General features: G+C 35.5%; 1 protein-coding gene across 1 annotated transcript in view; it reads left to right on the top strand.

Annotated features, from left to right (window-relative positions):
* LOC106107515 (1-phosphatidylinositol 4,5-bisphosphate phosphodiesterase epsilon-1-like) overlaps nucleotides 1-17102 on the top strand; it is an 85115-nt gene that overhangs the window by 15345 nt on the left and 52668 nt on the right. The window contains exons 2-3 of the mRNA XM_013288390.1: nucleotides 7493-7611; nucleotides 16406-16564. Coding sequence (XP_013143844.1) covers nucleotides 7493-7611; nucleotides 16406-16564 — 278 coding nt within the window. The remainder of the gene's footprint in view (nucleotides 1-7492; nucleotides 7612-16405; nucleotides 16565-17102) is intronic.

Genomic DNA, 17102 nt, shown 5'->3' with positions numbered 1-17102 from the left:
GGTGGCATAATAAAGCTATAAATATTTTTTATTGTGCATTGTATACGCCGCGTCTCTAGACATCTGTTATGGCGACCGTTAGTGCAACGTGGACATGTTAGGCGACTTGTTATACAATGTCTGAATGGATTTTGATGATTTATTAACTACTATGATGAGGTTTGTGTGTAGCGATATCTCGTTGTCATGGTGACGTAAACGAGAAGGCAACACAATTAGAAAAAGTCATTTATCAACAGCTGTTTTATTTACGCTACTAACCGCTCGTGGTAGTTGGTTTGTACAACAGTAGCGATCGCGCCAGTGGAAATAAAACGAGCATGTCTAAATTCTTGACTGTATAAGTTCTGAGTGGAAATATGTTTAATACCCTACTTCAAAACGGTTTGTTTTGTTTGATGTGTTCTGTCCCGGAGGATTTACGCCTTAAATTGTTTTCGGGATCGCCGACAGGTGGGACGTGATCTGGGAACGCTTATAACGCTGTTCTGAATTCTCTGACCTTACTATGGGGTTTATAAGTATATATTGCTATACGCTTGTCAGGTTATTTAACAATACGACCGCAAGTTTCATGTAGGTTACTAATAAATATGAATTTAAAAATCGTTTCAAATATTGTTGCTGATAAATGGTTCAATTGATGAACGAAAACATTAATTATTTTAGTCAACACTTTAGCATACTCTTTGTACTGTACCTTTAGCGCTCTGTGTCATTTACCAGCTAAACGACTGAATGGATCTCGATTAAATTCGACATAGATGTAGAGCACAGTCTGGATAAACACATATGCTTACTTTTCCTTTTTTAATTCGATGCGGACAAAAATACAGGCGATCGTTAGTAGTTCAAAATATCAACAATATCATATGTATCGTTTCTAAATTAACTTACCGCGTAATCAAGTTAATTATGAACTTAGGAAGCCGCATTTAAACATCATTGTTGTTGACAATACTCGATTAATGGAATTCCAATCTATGATATATAATAGTGTAAGGCTATCTGCAGACGGACGATTATTTAGTCGATTAATTATGCAATCTAATGTCATAGAGTAGTTTGTACACAGACGCTCATTGCTGACGTTTTGTAAATTCCTAATCGCTATGCCTGTAGTTATAGAATAGGATTTAAATTACCGCAACATTTTTCTTTGTATCCGTATGATTAGAATATTGGACTATAGTACATTCCTATCTAATTTGACAGTTGTTGCTATCTGTTACGCCTGTCGAGAGCCTTACAACCAAAAGGTATTTAGTCTTCGGTATTTGCGTAATGTTAGCGTCGGTTCAATTAAATCGCTTCAATATAATTTCCAACCGTTACCTAAGTAAACAAATTCTAGTTATTGTTATCTTTGATTTGATTCCATTGACGTTATAACCCGGCTTGATTAAATTTCTAATTCTCCGACTCTTTGTTTCTAATATTAATTTCTCGTTCAATTTCGTATTGAATATTCTCGTTGTTAATCGACTTCGATTATATTTAGCTTTACTGCTGTTAAAATTTTTTCGATAGAATATTTGTTTAAGTTCACATTGACGTCGAATTCTAGTCGAAAGTTTCCATTAGCACTTCTATACAAAACTATATAGAGATAGGCAATACATATAATGTGCCTAATACGTCCAGGAGAGACTTATAGATTGTGTTTTTTTTTTATAATTTTATAGAGTAGCTAGCACGATATGTGATTCAAGTACACTGCTGGCCAAAAGTTTGAGACCACTTTGTACACAGGTTATAATTTGCAAAATATTTGAAATCTCCGTATGATAACATAAGAATATGAACACCTGTGTAATCTACTAATCATTTTGAATATGTAAACACCATTTCTCTTATCTTTTACACAATGACTATGTCATAAATGGGCATTGTTTATTTACCACAGATGAGTGCCGCGTAAGTACCAGGTGTTGCAATTGTCATTATATTATTTGGCGGCTCCCTTGTACATAAGTTAAGTGAGGCTCCTACCCCGATCATGGCATGTGTATTTCCGCCTTTATTTATAGATATAACAATTTTAATAGTCTGCGTGAATAAGTTATTTCTACAGTAAATGTGGTTGACGTCAAAGAGCTTACCGCTGTAGAGCGAACCGCGCAGAGCCTCGGCTGGAAACCGTACAAAGGTTTTAAATTTCAATAAGTAGGTAACTCGATTACGTCTAGGTGACCTCTTTACCAAAGGACGTCCGTCGATTGTTAATCCGGTCTATATTTTGTAAACTACCGATATTTCTTAAGTTGACAAATTAATAAATCTATACTGTTATAATAAAGCGTAAACACACACTTCTTTGTTGCCTAAGATGTCAGCAATTACAACATATTTTTGAATAATGCTTTTTGTAATAAAAAGCCCTAGACTTAAGTCACGCTTTAGGCTATATATTTTCACGCCATTAAACTTAAGGGGATTTTTTTGTTTGATAAAACCCAAATGTGGGAAAGAGGCCATAAGTTGCTGCCAACATAAAGGAAACAAGATTGCCAAGGTTGTCATGTCATTTTGACATTTGCAATTGATAAGGTGACAAATGTAAACAATAAAATAAAATTTTCATAATTTTATGCGGATGAAGTCGCACGGGAACAGCTAGTTAAATATAAGCTTGAGGATTAGATGATAGTTTTTTTTTTTTTAATCAAAGAAACAGTCAAATATTTTCCGTTTGAATTAAGGTCTGATTTCGCAAATTTCCACAGGCGCGACGGATGTTACAGAGAATAATTCGCATATAGCTAGTGGAAATAGGCACTTAAAGTAACTATCCTATCGACCTTCTGAAAGATACTTAATATTTACAAGTTCAGTAAAAACAAGGGCAATATATGTAAATGTAAAACCTTTTGTTACAAAGGATCGTAAAGAATGTTTTTTATAGGATTAACTTTTGTGAATATCTTGGCAGGAATACAAAACACGCTCTTTATTTGAATGTATTTAGTTTGACTTCTAGAAGTAATGCGACTTATGTTAAAAATGAATTTAAATTGTATGTAAGATTAACCAAGCTATTTCTACATTTAAAAAAAAAATGGATTTTTATTGCCACAAAAAAGCTACGGGAAAAATTTAATATTTAACAAACTTAGAGCTAGTACAAAAAAAAATAAATGTGGCAAAAGGTGGCAAGTTCAGATAACGCAGGGACGACGCAGGCCGTTACTGCGTTTTTCAGCTGGTCCCTTAACACATAAGTACTCGTATTAACACATAGGTAGACATTTGACGTAATGATAAATGCGTTGAACTTGTTTGTTTACGTTCGAATTGATTAATTGTTTTATATTTTAATTTTTGTAAATGGAATGATAAATCTTAAAGTTTAATTCGATTGTGTGCTTAAAATAAATGTTACTTTAATTTCTAATTTTAAACTTTTCATAAATTGTTGTTGAGTTAATTTTCGAAGTGCATTTTAGCTAAAGTTAGATTACATTTTAAGTGTGCTTTCATTTAGTAATTAGGTGAGCGAGTTTCCTCGACTACTGATTTAATTTCTCTCTGAGCTAGATTTTACTTTGCACTAAAGTTTCCTTTTGAATGTTACCAGGCATTTTGTAGTTACACTTTTATTACATAGCACTGCACTTGACAGCGTAATTTAGTTATTTCACTGTACTGTAGGGGAAAATAAAAATATTTTAGTTTAGTTATAGCTGTATATTTGTATTTTTGTATGTATTGAAATAACTCAAAAAGTACTCGGCCGATTTCAACAATTCTTTCACCATTAAAAAGCTGCGTTGTCAGCGACTAATACTTACTTACTTACTGCGTTGGCGCAGCGACTCAAAGTGGGTCTTGGCCTCCGACACGAGAGAGCGTCAGCGTCGTCTGTCCTGCGTTGTCGCCTGCCAGTCGAACGACTCTAGCTCCCGCAGGTCCAGCTCTACGGCGGCCGGCCGACGGGTCGGCGGCCAATCGCGACTACATGGGCTATGTTTTTCATTATTTTTTTAATTTCACGCGGGCGAAGCGCGAGCTATAGCTAGTTATGTATATTATAATAATTTAAACTCCAATAGAACACGATCCTTTGTTTACTTTGTAGTTTTTGCAGTTTTCTTTTTAACTTCGATTGGTTCGCGGTAATTACAAAAAATGATGATGACTGAATAAATTTTGTAAGTGAGGTCGTTATTTAAACATTATTAATGTTTGTGTTCCAGTTCACGTAAATATTAATTATAATAAATCTACATTAGCGCACTTTCGTTGCGAAGCGGTCTTTGTTCTCGTTATAAAAGCGTATTGTAAGAGCCACTTACTATTTACTATGTTTTAAATGTTAAAATGTATTTTCAAGTTTTGATCATTGTTTGCTTTTAACTTGAATAGTAAAAGGTAATTTGGTTTATGTTTTTCGCAATCAAATATTAAATACAAACTACCGATACCGGGAATGTCGTTCATACAAATTTATATTTTAAAATTAGTTTAACTAAACTTTGAACAAACTTCCTTTCAAGTTTTCAATGAATTGACAATATGCTACCGAATAGAAATTTAAATTAATCCAGCGTCTTCGGCATTGTTTTATAAACAAATTTTAGAAGTTAGCGTACTAAAGTAAATCTGTTAATTATCAATGTTTTTGAATGGATCAAAAGGACGCTTTCAAAAGACCAAAGGCTGGACTGGTTTGCTCGGTTTTCCTTTAACGTATCTTTGACCTATTTACAAGCTGATGTAATTAATTATACGTATTTTGACTTCTCCCGACCTGGCTGCGGCCGTCCCGGCTGATAAATTGATGATATCAAATTAACTATTCTCTCCAGTTACATGTAATGAAGCTATTTGTTAAAATAAACTGTTTTATCTTTGTTGGTTTTGTTACGAAAATATGAAAATGTGAAATTATTAATTTGTATAATTTATAACCGTGATAAATAACTTTTACCTGTGAATTTTATTCACGGTCTGTTTTCTGTTTTGCGTTCGCGTTGATCACAAAGATATTTGTTTAGGCAATGGAAACTTACGGTTATAGTATTACGGCTTTATAGATTTAAATATGTATCTCTTTGTAGCTAGTTCATTTGTATTCTCATGATAAATCTCCGTGCATTTTCATTCCCCGCCTTTATTTGCCTTGTTCCATCACAACCTATTGTTATCAGATTGTTTTTTTCATTAGCTTGAGAACAATAATAACATTTTATAATAATACATTATTTTCACACAAGAAGGAAGAAAACCAGTAATTGTTGAGTCATTGTAAGTCGGAGCGTCTTTTTTTATAACATAAGGTGGCAAACGAGCAATATACAACGGAGGAGGAGACGCACATAAAGAGGATATTTCCCCTTTCTATGCATCTCCTCCTCCGTCAAATCCACTTCCTATTCCCAACCTCTCCTTATAAGAAAAGGGCGGTAAAGAGAAAGGGACTTTAATTAGGCCTCCGGCACCACACTCATCAGACGAAACACGGAATTGCTTCCATTTTCACGCCTATCTTCTGTGTGGACGTGGTATTACACCGGGCGTGCCGGCCCATTCGTGCTAAGATGTTAAAGCGGGCACTACCACTGTTAAAGCGTCTGTGGCTCAGTGGTTTAAGCAATTCATGTAATCTACAAGTCCTGGTTTAAATCCCGCCATGTAACAAATTTTATATTGGCTCCGTCCTCATATAAAATTCGTTAATTATTTAATGTAGAATAAAATTTTCTTTTACAGTATTTAAATTGGGCTAATACTTTATGATCAATAATCGGACTAATATTATAAATATGAAAGTTTAGATGGATGTTTGTTAGAGTTTGTAGCCTAAACGGCTGAACGGATCTCGATGAAATTTGGCATAGACGTAGAGGATAGTCTGGAAGAATACATAAGCTACTCACTTTCGTTTTTTTTTTAATTCCACGCGGACGGAGTCGCGGGTGAAATCTAGTTATCTATATTCACAAACAATGGGTGTCATACTTTAGTGTGTTCACACCTTTACACACCCGGTCTGTTACCACGAAATCTAAAACTTCCAAACTTCGCTCGAAGCGTTTCTTTTGTGGCTAGAAAATTTGATATCTTAAAGAACATACACAAGTTTCTTTAGTTTATTGAAGTTAAATTACATATTACAATCTTACTGATATTATAAACTAGCTGTTCTCCTGCGACTTCATCCGCATAAAATTGGGAAAACTTTTTTTTTTGTTTACATGTGTCAAATAATTGCAAATTTCAAAATACCTATTACCTTACTATGGCAATCTTGCTTCCTTGATGTTGGCAGCAACTTATGGTCTCTTTCCCACATTAGGGTTTTTATCCAAAATATTTAACCCTAAGTTTAACAACGTGAAAATATATAGCGTGACTTAAGTGTATAGCTTTTTAAGACAAAAAGAATTATTCGAAAATATGCTGTGATTGCTGACATCTTACGTCACAAAGTAGTGTGTGTTTACACTTTATTATAATAGTATAGATGTAGAGGATAGTCTGGAACACATAGGTTAGTTAGTGTGCCCACTTTGACTAAACTATCGCATGACAGTTGTGCGATTGTTTCTTAATTCAACTGTTTAGTTGCACAACTAAAGGAGTAGTGTACCTCCATATAAGCTCGTAAGAATCAAAACGAGAGAGATAAAGTTAAGAATGTGTACATTAGAGGAAGTTTGAAAGTAGCGCCAGTGGTGGAGAAATTGAGAAGCAAAAGGTTAGCGTGGTATGGACATGTTATGCGACGAAATGATGGGGACATAAACCAGGAAGTGTTAAGATTGAATTTGGATGACTACAAAGGAAGAGGAAGACCGAAGAAAGTATGGATGGATTGTATGAAAAAGGATATGCGTAAGAAAGGAGTGTATTCAGATATGGCTAATAGAGATGTATGGAGCAGCACATACTGTGCCGACCCTCCGTAAGGGATAAGGGTAAGTGGATATGATGATGATGATGAGGAATTAAAACGAGACTACACAGTTGCGATACAGTTTAGTCGAAGGTGTGCGCGCATTTAAAATGGTGTATTTTTATATTATTATATATAAATTAGTCACACTGTTATACTGGACAGATTTCAGTTTTACGATTAATTATAAGGTTTTTCTTTATTTCTTTTTATAGCCGGCATAAAATTATGTAACTCCCCTGCTTCTTTTAATTATTTTTTTTTCTTGGTCTCGAATTACTAATAATAAATTTACTGCTGCAACTGACGCTCTGACGTAAAGGCTTTTACGGAACATCAGCGCTTATTTTGCAAATAAGCACCATAGCTGAGTAAAGGCCTTATCCATTCAGCACTCCAAAGTTGATAAAATATCTTTACGTTTTGTTTTTTTTTTTTGTTTGTTTTTTACATTTGCCAATTATGTAAGTGCTTCGTGTATATTCGATTATTCTGTTGTTTGTTATGTTTGTTATGTTATTTTACGTTCTGAATGGATTAAATGAGTTATTATTATTATTTTTTTCCAAGTTTGTACATCAAATTCTTTTCCAGGCTCGCTGGCTGGTGAGGAAGGTAGCTATGAGGAGCTCGCAGCGCTGAGATCACTTCTCCATTTCCCTGAAGAAGTCGCTCTACGGCTCACGGACACTGAATATAAGATATTCTATCAGGTAAGCTATTAAATTTTGACTTAAAAGATATGTTTTTTAGATAAAGTATCAAATGAGCAAACGCCGAAAAGACGAAGTGACTAAAGAATCTATAACTATCTATCTATAAACTCAATAAGATTGAAATGTCTGTTTGTAATATCAGAAGAAAAATTCCAGATTTCGGGAAGATGATGTATTTGGAATCAAGGGCGGATCCAGCTTTGGCGCCAGGGGGTCACATAGTCGTGGTCAAGTCAAGAGCTTGACAAAATATGTAAATATATTTCGTCAAGCTCTCGACCAACCAGCTCGGGGGGGGGGGTCATGACCCTATGACCTTGGATCCCCCCTGGATCCGCCCTTGTTTGGATTGCTGATAACGAAAATCGCATTTCTTTTTTTTTTATCTGTGTGTCCGCAAACCGCGTTTGTTAATCTCCGAAAAGGCTGAGCCGATTTCAACAAAACCTTCACTGAAGGGTAGCTGACAGACGATATTATAGGCGACTTCTTTATCTTAATATTTCGTGGACAAAGTCATGGACAACAACTACTTTAAAGTAAATGAAATGGCAATGAATTTGTAGTTCCTTTGGTATTAAATGTGGCTGTCAATGGTCACATTGTTCCCAAAGTTCATTTGCCACCTTCTCTTTATAAGTAGAAAGTATAAATCAATATGGGTTTTTATTCATGTTACCTGTGAGCGACCTAGATGCGCAGGTCATCCAGGCTGCCTAGATTAATTCTCATTGTATACGAACGTATTGTTCGTTAACACAAAACTTATAATGGAGAGAATGTTGTCATTATTGTAAGAGGTTGTCAAGTGGATATGTTACTAAAGAGTCGCGTCGACATTCTAGAGTTTCAGGAAGGATTTCTAACTTTAAAAGAAAAAAATAAGAGCGTGCGAACACCTGAAACTAAATTATCGCATCTGTTTAGTTTGGCTTTGATTCCTATGAGCTTACTAGCTTTCGACCGTGACTACGTCCGCATGGAATTAAAAAAAAATACAGCAAGTAGCCTATGTGTTCTTCCAGACTATCCACTACATCTATGCTAAATTTCATCAAGATTCGTTCAGTCGTTTAGGCTACAAACTCTAACAAATATCCATCCATTTAAACATTCGCATTTATAATATTAGTAAGATATGGAGGTGAACATTACTCGATTTTTAGTTGTGCAACTAAACAGTTGAAGGCTGAGAAACAATCGACAATCGCACAACAGTTTCTCGATTTTAGTCAAAGGCATAACTAAATATACTTTACTAGCTGTTGCTCGCGACTTCGCCCGCGTGAAATAACAAATATAACCTATTACGTTCGCCCTTTTTTTCAATCGATTACCAAAAATATTAACTTAGTAGTAATCTACGTAATAACAGAAATGTACCGAAGCAAGATTTCAAATTTCTAAGCCCGGTAGCTTGTAAGCTGATTTTTCGGTTACCCTTATTGTTTGTGTTTGTGATATCTTCTAAACTATTGGTCCAATTTAAATACTGTAAAGGACAATTTTATTCTACATTAAATTCTCCTGATAACAAACGCATTTATTTGGATAAGGATTAATATTGAAACTAATAAAAGAACGCTGCAAATAGCGTGAGGTTTTTAATTCATTTTGTAAACAAAAGTGGTTATTGTAAGAGAACCGTTAAAGATAGATGTGCAATCGTGGACTTTTCTTTAGAACTTTTTGAGATCTACAATTCTTTCATACATCATTTTTATATACCTCTAACGGTTTCGGCAGCATAAGCCGAGAAAAGTTAAAGTTTAGTTAATTTTTAACTCCTGCGTCCAGAAACACGCTGATTATTAATAATTCCTAAACATTAGTAATAATAAAATATAGCCTATGTTACTCACAGATAAATTACCTTTCTGGTGGTGAAAGAATTTTTAAAATCGGTCCAGTGGTTTTTAAGTTATTTCAATACATACAAAAAAATACAAAAATACAAAGTTTTCCTCCTTATAATATCAGTATAGGATAAATATATTGGGGAAGGAAATCCTCCAGCTCTATAAAATAGAAGCAATCATCAAGTACAAATAAGACAAAGAAAATAAACGAAATTCTACTCATATACCGAACTAGAGCATTACAGGAATCCCTATAATATTATGTTTCACAAATATAAAGCTCGTAACACATTAGTGTGATAATAATACGTAATATATACTAATATTATAAAGAGGAAAGATTTGTATTTTTGTATGTATTGAAATAATTCAATAACTATTGGGCCGATTTAAAAAAATCTTACACCATTAGAAAGGTAATTTATCTGTAAGTAACATAGACCATATTTTATTGACCGACTTCCCAAAAAAAGGAGGTACTCAATTCTGTCTGTTTTTTATGTGTGTTACGGCATAACTCCGCCGCTAGTGGACCGATTTTGATAGTTATTTTTTTATCCGAAAGGTAATGCTTGCAGGTGGGTCCCATGTTTTTGTTTGATTTTTGGAGTCTAAGACTACGACGTAGTTATATTATTACTAATGTTTAGTAAATAAAGAGCGTCGGGCTAAGTGGTTTAAGCATTTGACTTGTCTACAGGTCTTGGGTTTGAATCCCGCCGTACCAATGTGATTTTCGATTTATCGAAATTTCGTCATTATCATCACCCACTTGCCCTTATCCCTTATGGAGGGTTGGCAGAGTATGTGCTACTCCATACATCTCTATCAGTCATATCTGAATCCACTCCTTTCTTAGGCATATATTCTTTCACACAATCCATCCATTATCGAAATTTCGTAAATAAAAACGTGAGGAAACTTACACATATCGGCGAAGAAATTCAAAGATATGTGTGAAGTCAACAAACCCGCAGTGGCCAAGCGTGGTTGACTAAGGCCTAGTCACTCTCGGAGTCCGCTAACGCGGACGACGCTGGCTGGGTCGCCGAAGAAAGCGCAAGCGTTCCTGAACCAGCCACTGGCGGACAGAAGAAACACTGGGTGGGTTTTTAGTGGGTATTCCGGCCATTTTCCATCTTCTGGCCGGCGAGTCCCACATACACCGTGGCAACGGGGGGATGCGTAAAGGCATTTTTCTAGCGAGAAAAAAAAAAGGCCTAGTCACCCTAACTTAGAGTAGGCTCCGGGCCCCTCATTGGGGACATATAATGAGGTGGTGATGATGATGTACATAATTTTCCCAACGTTCTTACGGTGAAGGAAACGTGATGCACATATCAGCGAAGAAATTCAAAGATATGTGTCGCTACAGTTGACTACAAAAACTACTTAACTATTAAAAAAAACTACCAATAAAAAGCTCTTCTACCATCATACCAAGTAATAATATTTAATTCAGTTTTTATTTTTAGATTTTACTATATGAAACTACTTTAGTTTGGTCAAGTTTAGTCGACATAAAAATTGTGTCACTCTAATGTGTAACACACCTTATGTTACGTAATATGATATTGGTGTCCCAAAATCCATTGTTTAGATATTAGGATAGTGTCAAGCAAATTCTTCCCCAAGTATCTCACTTATATTGTACTTAGTTATAAGAATTTTAAAAAAGATTTACTTAAAACACATTTTTTGGTTTAAACCCTCATTCGCACGAAAGTTTTTCAAGCACGGCGTTGCTTTTTTAAACTCTCGCTCTAAAATCACTCTTATTTCGTTCGCATAGAGCTAAAAATGCAACAATGCGCGAGAAAATACTCTTTCTTTTTGCAATATCGTATAAACATACTAAATACATTTGTATGGAATAACGCTTCTTTAACGTGGTTTGAATTGATGAAACCTGACACATATGTAGAACTATAGAAAAGCATAAAGGCGACGTATTATATTTAATTCCATGCGAACGAAGTCATGGGCAAAAGCTAGTATATGCCTATATATAAGTATAGATAACTTTAACAGTGGTAGAGCCCGCTTTAACATTTTCGCACGAATGGGTCGGCTCGCCACAGCAATACCACGACCACACAGAAGACAGGCGTGAAGTGGGAGCAATTCCGGTGCTGAAGGCTTAATATCAGCCCCTTTCCCTTTCCACCATTTTCTTATACGGCAAGTAAAGGAAGGAAATACCTTCTTTATTTGCGTTTCCTTCATCGATTAAGAGAAGGCAACGTATGTGAAATTGCAGATGTATGAGCACACATACATATAAGCTGATCGCTTCGCTTTCTCGCCGAATTTCTTTGCTAACTTATAATATAAAAAATCAGGGATAATGTAGCTTTATAATAGTAAAATAATTATTTAAATCGTTCCAGTAGTTTTTGAGTTTATTAGTTTTATTGTACTAAAATATTTTCTTTATAAGTTTTCATTGAAAAAATTAATATTCTCTGAAATTGTCTTGAACGTAATTTATTTTCTTACGTAATTATTCTAAAAGATTTCTATCTCGAGAATAATTATTTTTAAATTGTCCTGTCTGTCGTTTAATATCTCTTCAATTATCCCATTAGACTTAATAGACAAATGAAACGGTCTTCATAATGGAAATACTAAGAAATTACAAAACAAAATCATTACTAGCTGTTGCTCGGGACTTCGTCTACATAAAATAATGAAAATATGACCTACGAGCTGTTGCCCGCGACTTCGTACGCGTGGTATTAGAAAGCATACAAACTATAAAAATTCCAAAATGCTACGTATCCCTCGGCAACCGGACATTTCTCGGAGATGAAGCTTATCCCATGTGTACTCCAGACTTTGTTTTATATCTGTACCAAATTTCTTTAAGATATGTTGAACCGTTGCAGAATGATCGAGTAAACATTTAAAAACTAAATTAATTTCTTCTTTCTTCTTTATAATATTCATTTCCCCTGCCTTATCCTACTCCCGTAAGGTCGGCGCACCGGGTTTTCGTCCTCCAAATAACTCTATCATCCGTCATCTCAGTCATCACTCCCTTCTTGATCATGTCACCTTTCACGCAATCCATCTCTTTCTATATCTACCTCTACCGGTGTACTCGTAACTAATGTTCTCCTTGTAACATGCGATTCATCCCTCCTCAGAACATACCATACTAACCTTTTACTCCTTACCTTCTCTACCACTGGGGTTACTTCCTCTAATATGCTTATTTTTTTTTATGTAATATAAGGTGGCAAACGAGCAAGCGGCCTGAATCCACCGAAATGGAAAGCGACTGCTGCCCATAAACATCCGCTTGCAGATGTGCTGCCTACACTTGATTGACAGAGGAGGAGACGCACATAAAGAGTACATTTTCCCTCCGTATACGTCTCCTCCACCGTCAAATCCACTTTTCCTTCCCATCCATACCTCTTAAGAAAAGGGTGGAAAGGAAAAGGGACTAAAATTAGGCATCCGGCTCCACACTCATCAGACGAAACGCGGAATTGCTTCCACTTCACGCCTGTCTTCTGTGTGGTCGTGGTATTACACCGGGCAAGCAGGCCCATTCGTGTGAAGATGTTAAAGCGGGCTCTACCATGGTTCAATTATAATATTAGTAAGATTTCTCTTGTTTTTGCAATATTTTTATTCAGTCTTTACGCAGGAAAGCTTTTTCATTAAATTTATATAAGAAATAAAACGTTTAGTTGGAATTCTCGGAATTCAAAAAAGGTTCTAATCTTCCGTCTCTGTCGGATATATGAGTGTGAAAGAGATGCAGCTATACAAATGTTCAAGGGTCAGTTATTTATGACAACCGTACTCTGTACAGGGATGTTATTGTAAGGGTGTGAATACACGCGTGGAATTAGAAAAACTTTTATAGCTATGTGTTCTTCCCGATTGTTCTAAATCTACTTTTGTTTTTTTAATTCCACGCGGAGTTGCGGGCGGTAGCTAGTGTCCCTATATATTTGAATCTCTTTTATTCATGATAATAGTGTCGCGACATCATCTATTGTTAAGTAGCGAAAGAACATATTCGAAGAATAATCGATCCGTTTCCAGAACGTTCGATCGCCGCGAGTAGCGAAAATAACGTTCATGGAAAAATGTCTCGAATATTCGAAACGGCTTCGAGAATGTTCGAGAAAGTTCTGGAATAAAATGACAAATGAATAACGAAAAGAAGATCGAAATTCACAATAACTAAGCATGCCAAGAATTATTGTTTTTTTTCTAATAATGTTATTGTGAAATCATCCTATTTTCGCTCGTTAACGATATGCCACGCACATCTGGCGTTACATTTGGAATAATAAAAACCTATTTGCATATTGCCCGTGTATTAACTAATTCATATCTACTAGCGAACCGACCCGGCTTCACACCTGTTCAATGCTTATACTATTAACATTATATTAGAAACCTTTGAATTTATCTATCTTTTCTGTATTTTACTAGTATTATAAATGCGAAAGTTTAGATGGATGTTTGTTAGAATTTGTAGCCTAAACTGCTGAACGGATCTCGATGAAATTTGGTATAGATGTACAGGATATTCTGGAAGAACATATAGGCCACTCACTTTTGTTTTTGTTTTTTTATTCCACGTGAACGGAGTCGCTGGAGAAACCTAGTTATACTACCTTCCTTTTGAATCATTCTATCTGTTAAAAAAACTGCATCATGATCCTTTGCGTTGTTTGAAAGATCTCCTTGTTTCTATTTGTTCTCTGCAAATCCTACCGCTAGGAATTAAAAAAAGTAGCCTATGTGTTCTTCCAAACTATCCTCTAAATCAATGCCAAATTACATCGAGATACGTGTAGCCGTTTACCCAACAAACTAACGTCCATCCATCTAAACTTTCGCATTTATAATATTTGCAAGATTTTAAAAGATATGACTGTTTTTTTCAATGTAACATTGTGACCCTGACCCGCTCTTGGTAGCATTTGGGTCGAGTGGCCGTTTAGACTGAAGACACTTTGCCAAGATGGCGGTATTGGACAATTTTACTCTTAGAACATGCGCACCTTTGAATAAACTATCGCACAACTGTTTAGTGCCACTTTCATTCCTATTATATAGTTTGTCTAAATAAGATAGATTAGTTTGATAAATGATGCATATGAAGTATCGAATTCAATTTGTACGAAGGCAAATGCCGTACTTAGACAGGTATAGTAGGGACGAAACACGCAGCGAACTATGAACTATCGATATTCGGTTTAAATAAAATTTATCGAACTTAATCAAAATTATTATCTTCTTATTAACTAATTTAGAGAACAATTCTAGTATTGATTATAGTGTAGAGAATTTAGCAGTGACAATAATAATAGCGAAATCCAATTCGATTACGTACGGCTGTAGTAGTAATAAATATTTATTTACTCACATTATTTGTAATGGTTCTGCAGATCATTATTAATTTCAGAAAACAGTGTTTTTTAATTCACAAGTTATAACTATAAACCTAAAGCTTCCAACTTCTATAAGAATAAAAATCGAAAATCGATAAGATTCATGCCTGATTTCACACAACCCATCCCTACTGAATTGTCAAACTAATCTATATTATTTAGACAAACTATACTCGATTGTTAGTTGTGCAACTAAACAGTTGAAAGCTGGGAAACAATCGACAATCACATAACAGTTGTGCGATAGTTTAGTGAATACTAGCTGTTGCCCGCGACTTCGTCCGCGTGGTATTAGAAAACATACGAACTATATAAATAATAAAAAGCGTATCCCTCGGGAACCGGACATTTCTCGGGGATGAACTTTATCCCATGTGTACTCCAGACTTTGTTTTATATCTGTGCCAAATTTCAATAATATATGTTGAACCGTTGCAGAATGATCGAGTAAACATTAAAAAACTAAATTAATGAATCCCACGGGAACCGTAACTATTCCCGGGATAAAAAGTAGCCTATGTGTTCTTCCAGACTATGCTCTACATCTATACCAAATTTTATCGAGATCCGTTCAGCCGTTTAGGCTACAAAATCTAACATCCATCCATCCATCCATCTAAACTTTCCCATTTATAATATTAGTAAGATAGAAGGGGGATTAAGTCATCCAAGTTAATATACTCAGTACACAATAACATGTCAATTATAGTTACTTATGATTGAATAAGCTTAGATCATTACTTGGAAATCGACCGCCGCCGTCTGGTCGCATACTCGGAATACTTTGTGAGTTTATAAGAATTTGTATATTAGAGGAGGTTTGAAAGTAGCGCCAGTGGTGGAGAAATTGAGAAGCAAAAGGTTAGCGTGGTATGGACATGTTACGAGACGATGAGGACATAAACCAGAAAGTGTTAAGAATGAATGTGGATGGCTACAAAGGAAGAAGACCGAAGAAAGTATGGATGGATTTTGTGAAAGAGGATATCTTTTTGTTAGAGTTTGTAGCGTAAACGGCTGAACAGATGTTGATGATATTTGGCATAGATGTAGAGGATAGTTTGGAAGAACACACAGGCTTTATTTTGTTTTTTATTGATACCACGTGGACGGAGTCGCGGGCGAAAGCTAGTATGTAATAAAAAGGTTATACTTTTCAATATTTTGGCAACCAAACTGCCACCAATTAGGAAATCTTGATGACAATTTTAATTGTTCAAGTCATCCGCGAAATTTGGCATTTGTTTGAACACGGTCAAGTGTATTATTAAGCGAATGAAAAAGTTTGACCTAATTATTATTTCACTTAAAAACATCGCACAACAGTTGTGCGATTGTCGATTGTTTCTCAGCCTTCAACTGTTTAGTTGCACAACTAAATATCGAGTAGCCCACCTCCATATAATCTCATATGAATCAAATCGCGACTTAACATAAAAACGTTTAAAATGAAGAATCAATCCTCTATATGTTGTATGTATGTGTTCTAAGTTATTCTGTCTGCTCCAGGTGCCACCTATCGACTACCTCCGTCAAGTGACACTGAACCTTGGCGGAGAAGGTGTCTTGGGCGCGGTCAGCGAGCGACAAATGATACGCCGAGCACCGCCCACACACACACCGCAAGCACGAAGTACTGTTAGAACTTTAATCAGAAGGTTTGACGAGGTAAGTAATCTATACATCTGTACTAATGCTATAAAGAGGAAACATTTGTATTTATGTGTTACTAGCTGTTGCCCGCGACTCCGACCGCATGTAATTAAAAAAACTTGAGCAAAGAAAGCAAAATTGACCCTAAATTTCATCGCGCGATTTTAGCTAAACTATTTAACTACGAGGTAGTCTTTGACTCCAAAAATCAAACAAAAAAATGGGACCCACCTGCAAGCATTACCTTTCGAATAAAAAATGAATTATCAAAATAAGTCCACTAGCGGCGGGTTTATGCCGTAACACACATAAAAAAACATACAAACGAATTGAGTACCTCCTTCTTTTGGGAAGTCGGTCAAAAAGCGACTACGCTATGTGCTCTTCCAGACTATCCTCTACATCTATACCGAATTTCATCGAAATCCGTTCAGCCGTTTAGACTACGAACTCTAACATCCATCCATTTAAAATTTCGCATTTATAATATTAGTATGTGTGTTTAGCAAATAAAAAAGATTTTAGTAATTGTAATATTTTAACAGTGGTAGTG

Source organism: Papilio polytes, unplaced genomic scaffold, assembly GCF_000836215.1.
Source record: "Papilio polytes unplaced genomic scaffold, Ppol_1.0 DF821956.1, whole genome shotgun sequence".
In the NCBI taxonomy this organism is placed as follows: Eukaryota; Metazoa; Arthropoda; class Insecta; order Lepidoptera; family Papilionidae; genus Papilio; species Papilio polytes.
This window is presented reverse-complemented; position numbering and strand designations above follow the sequence as displayed.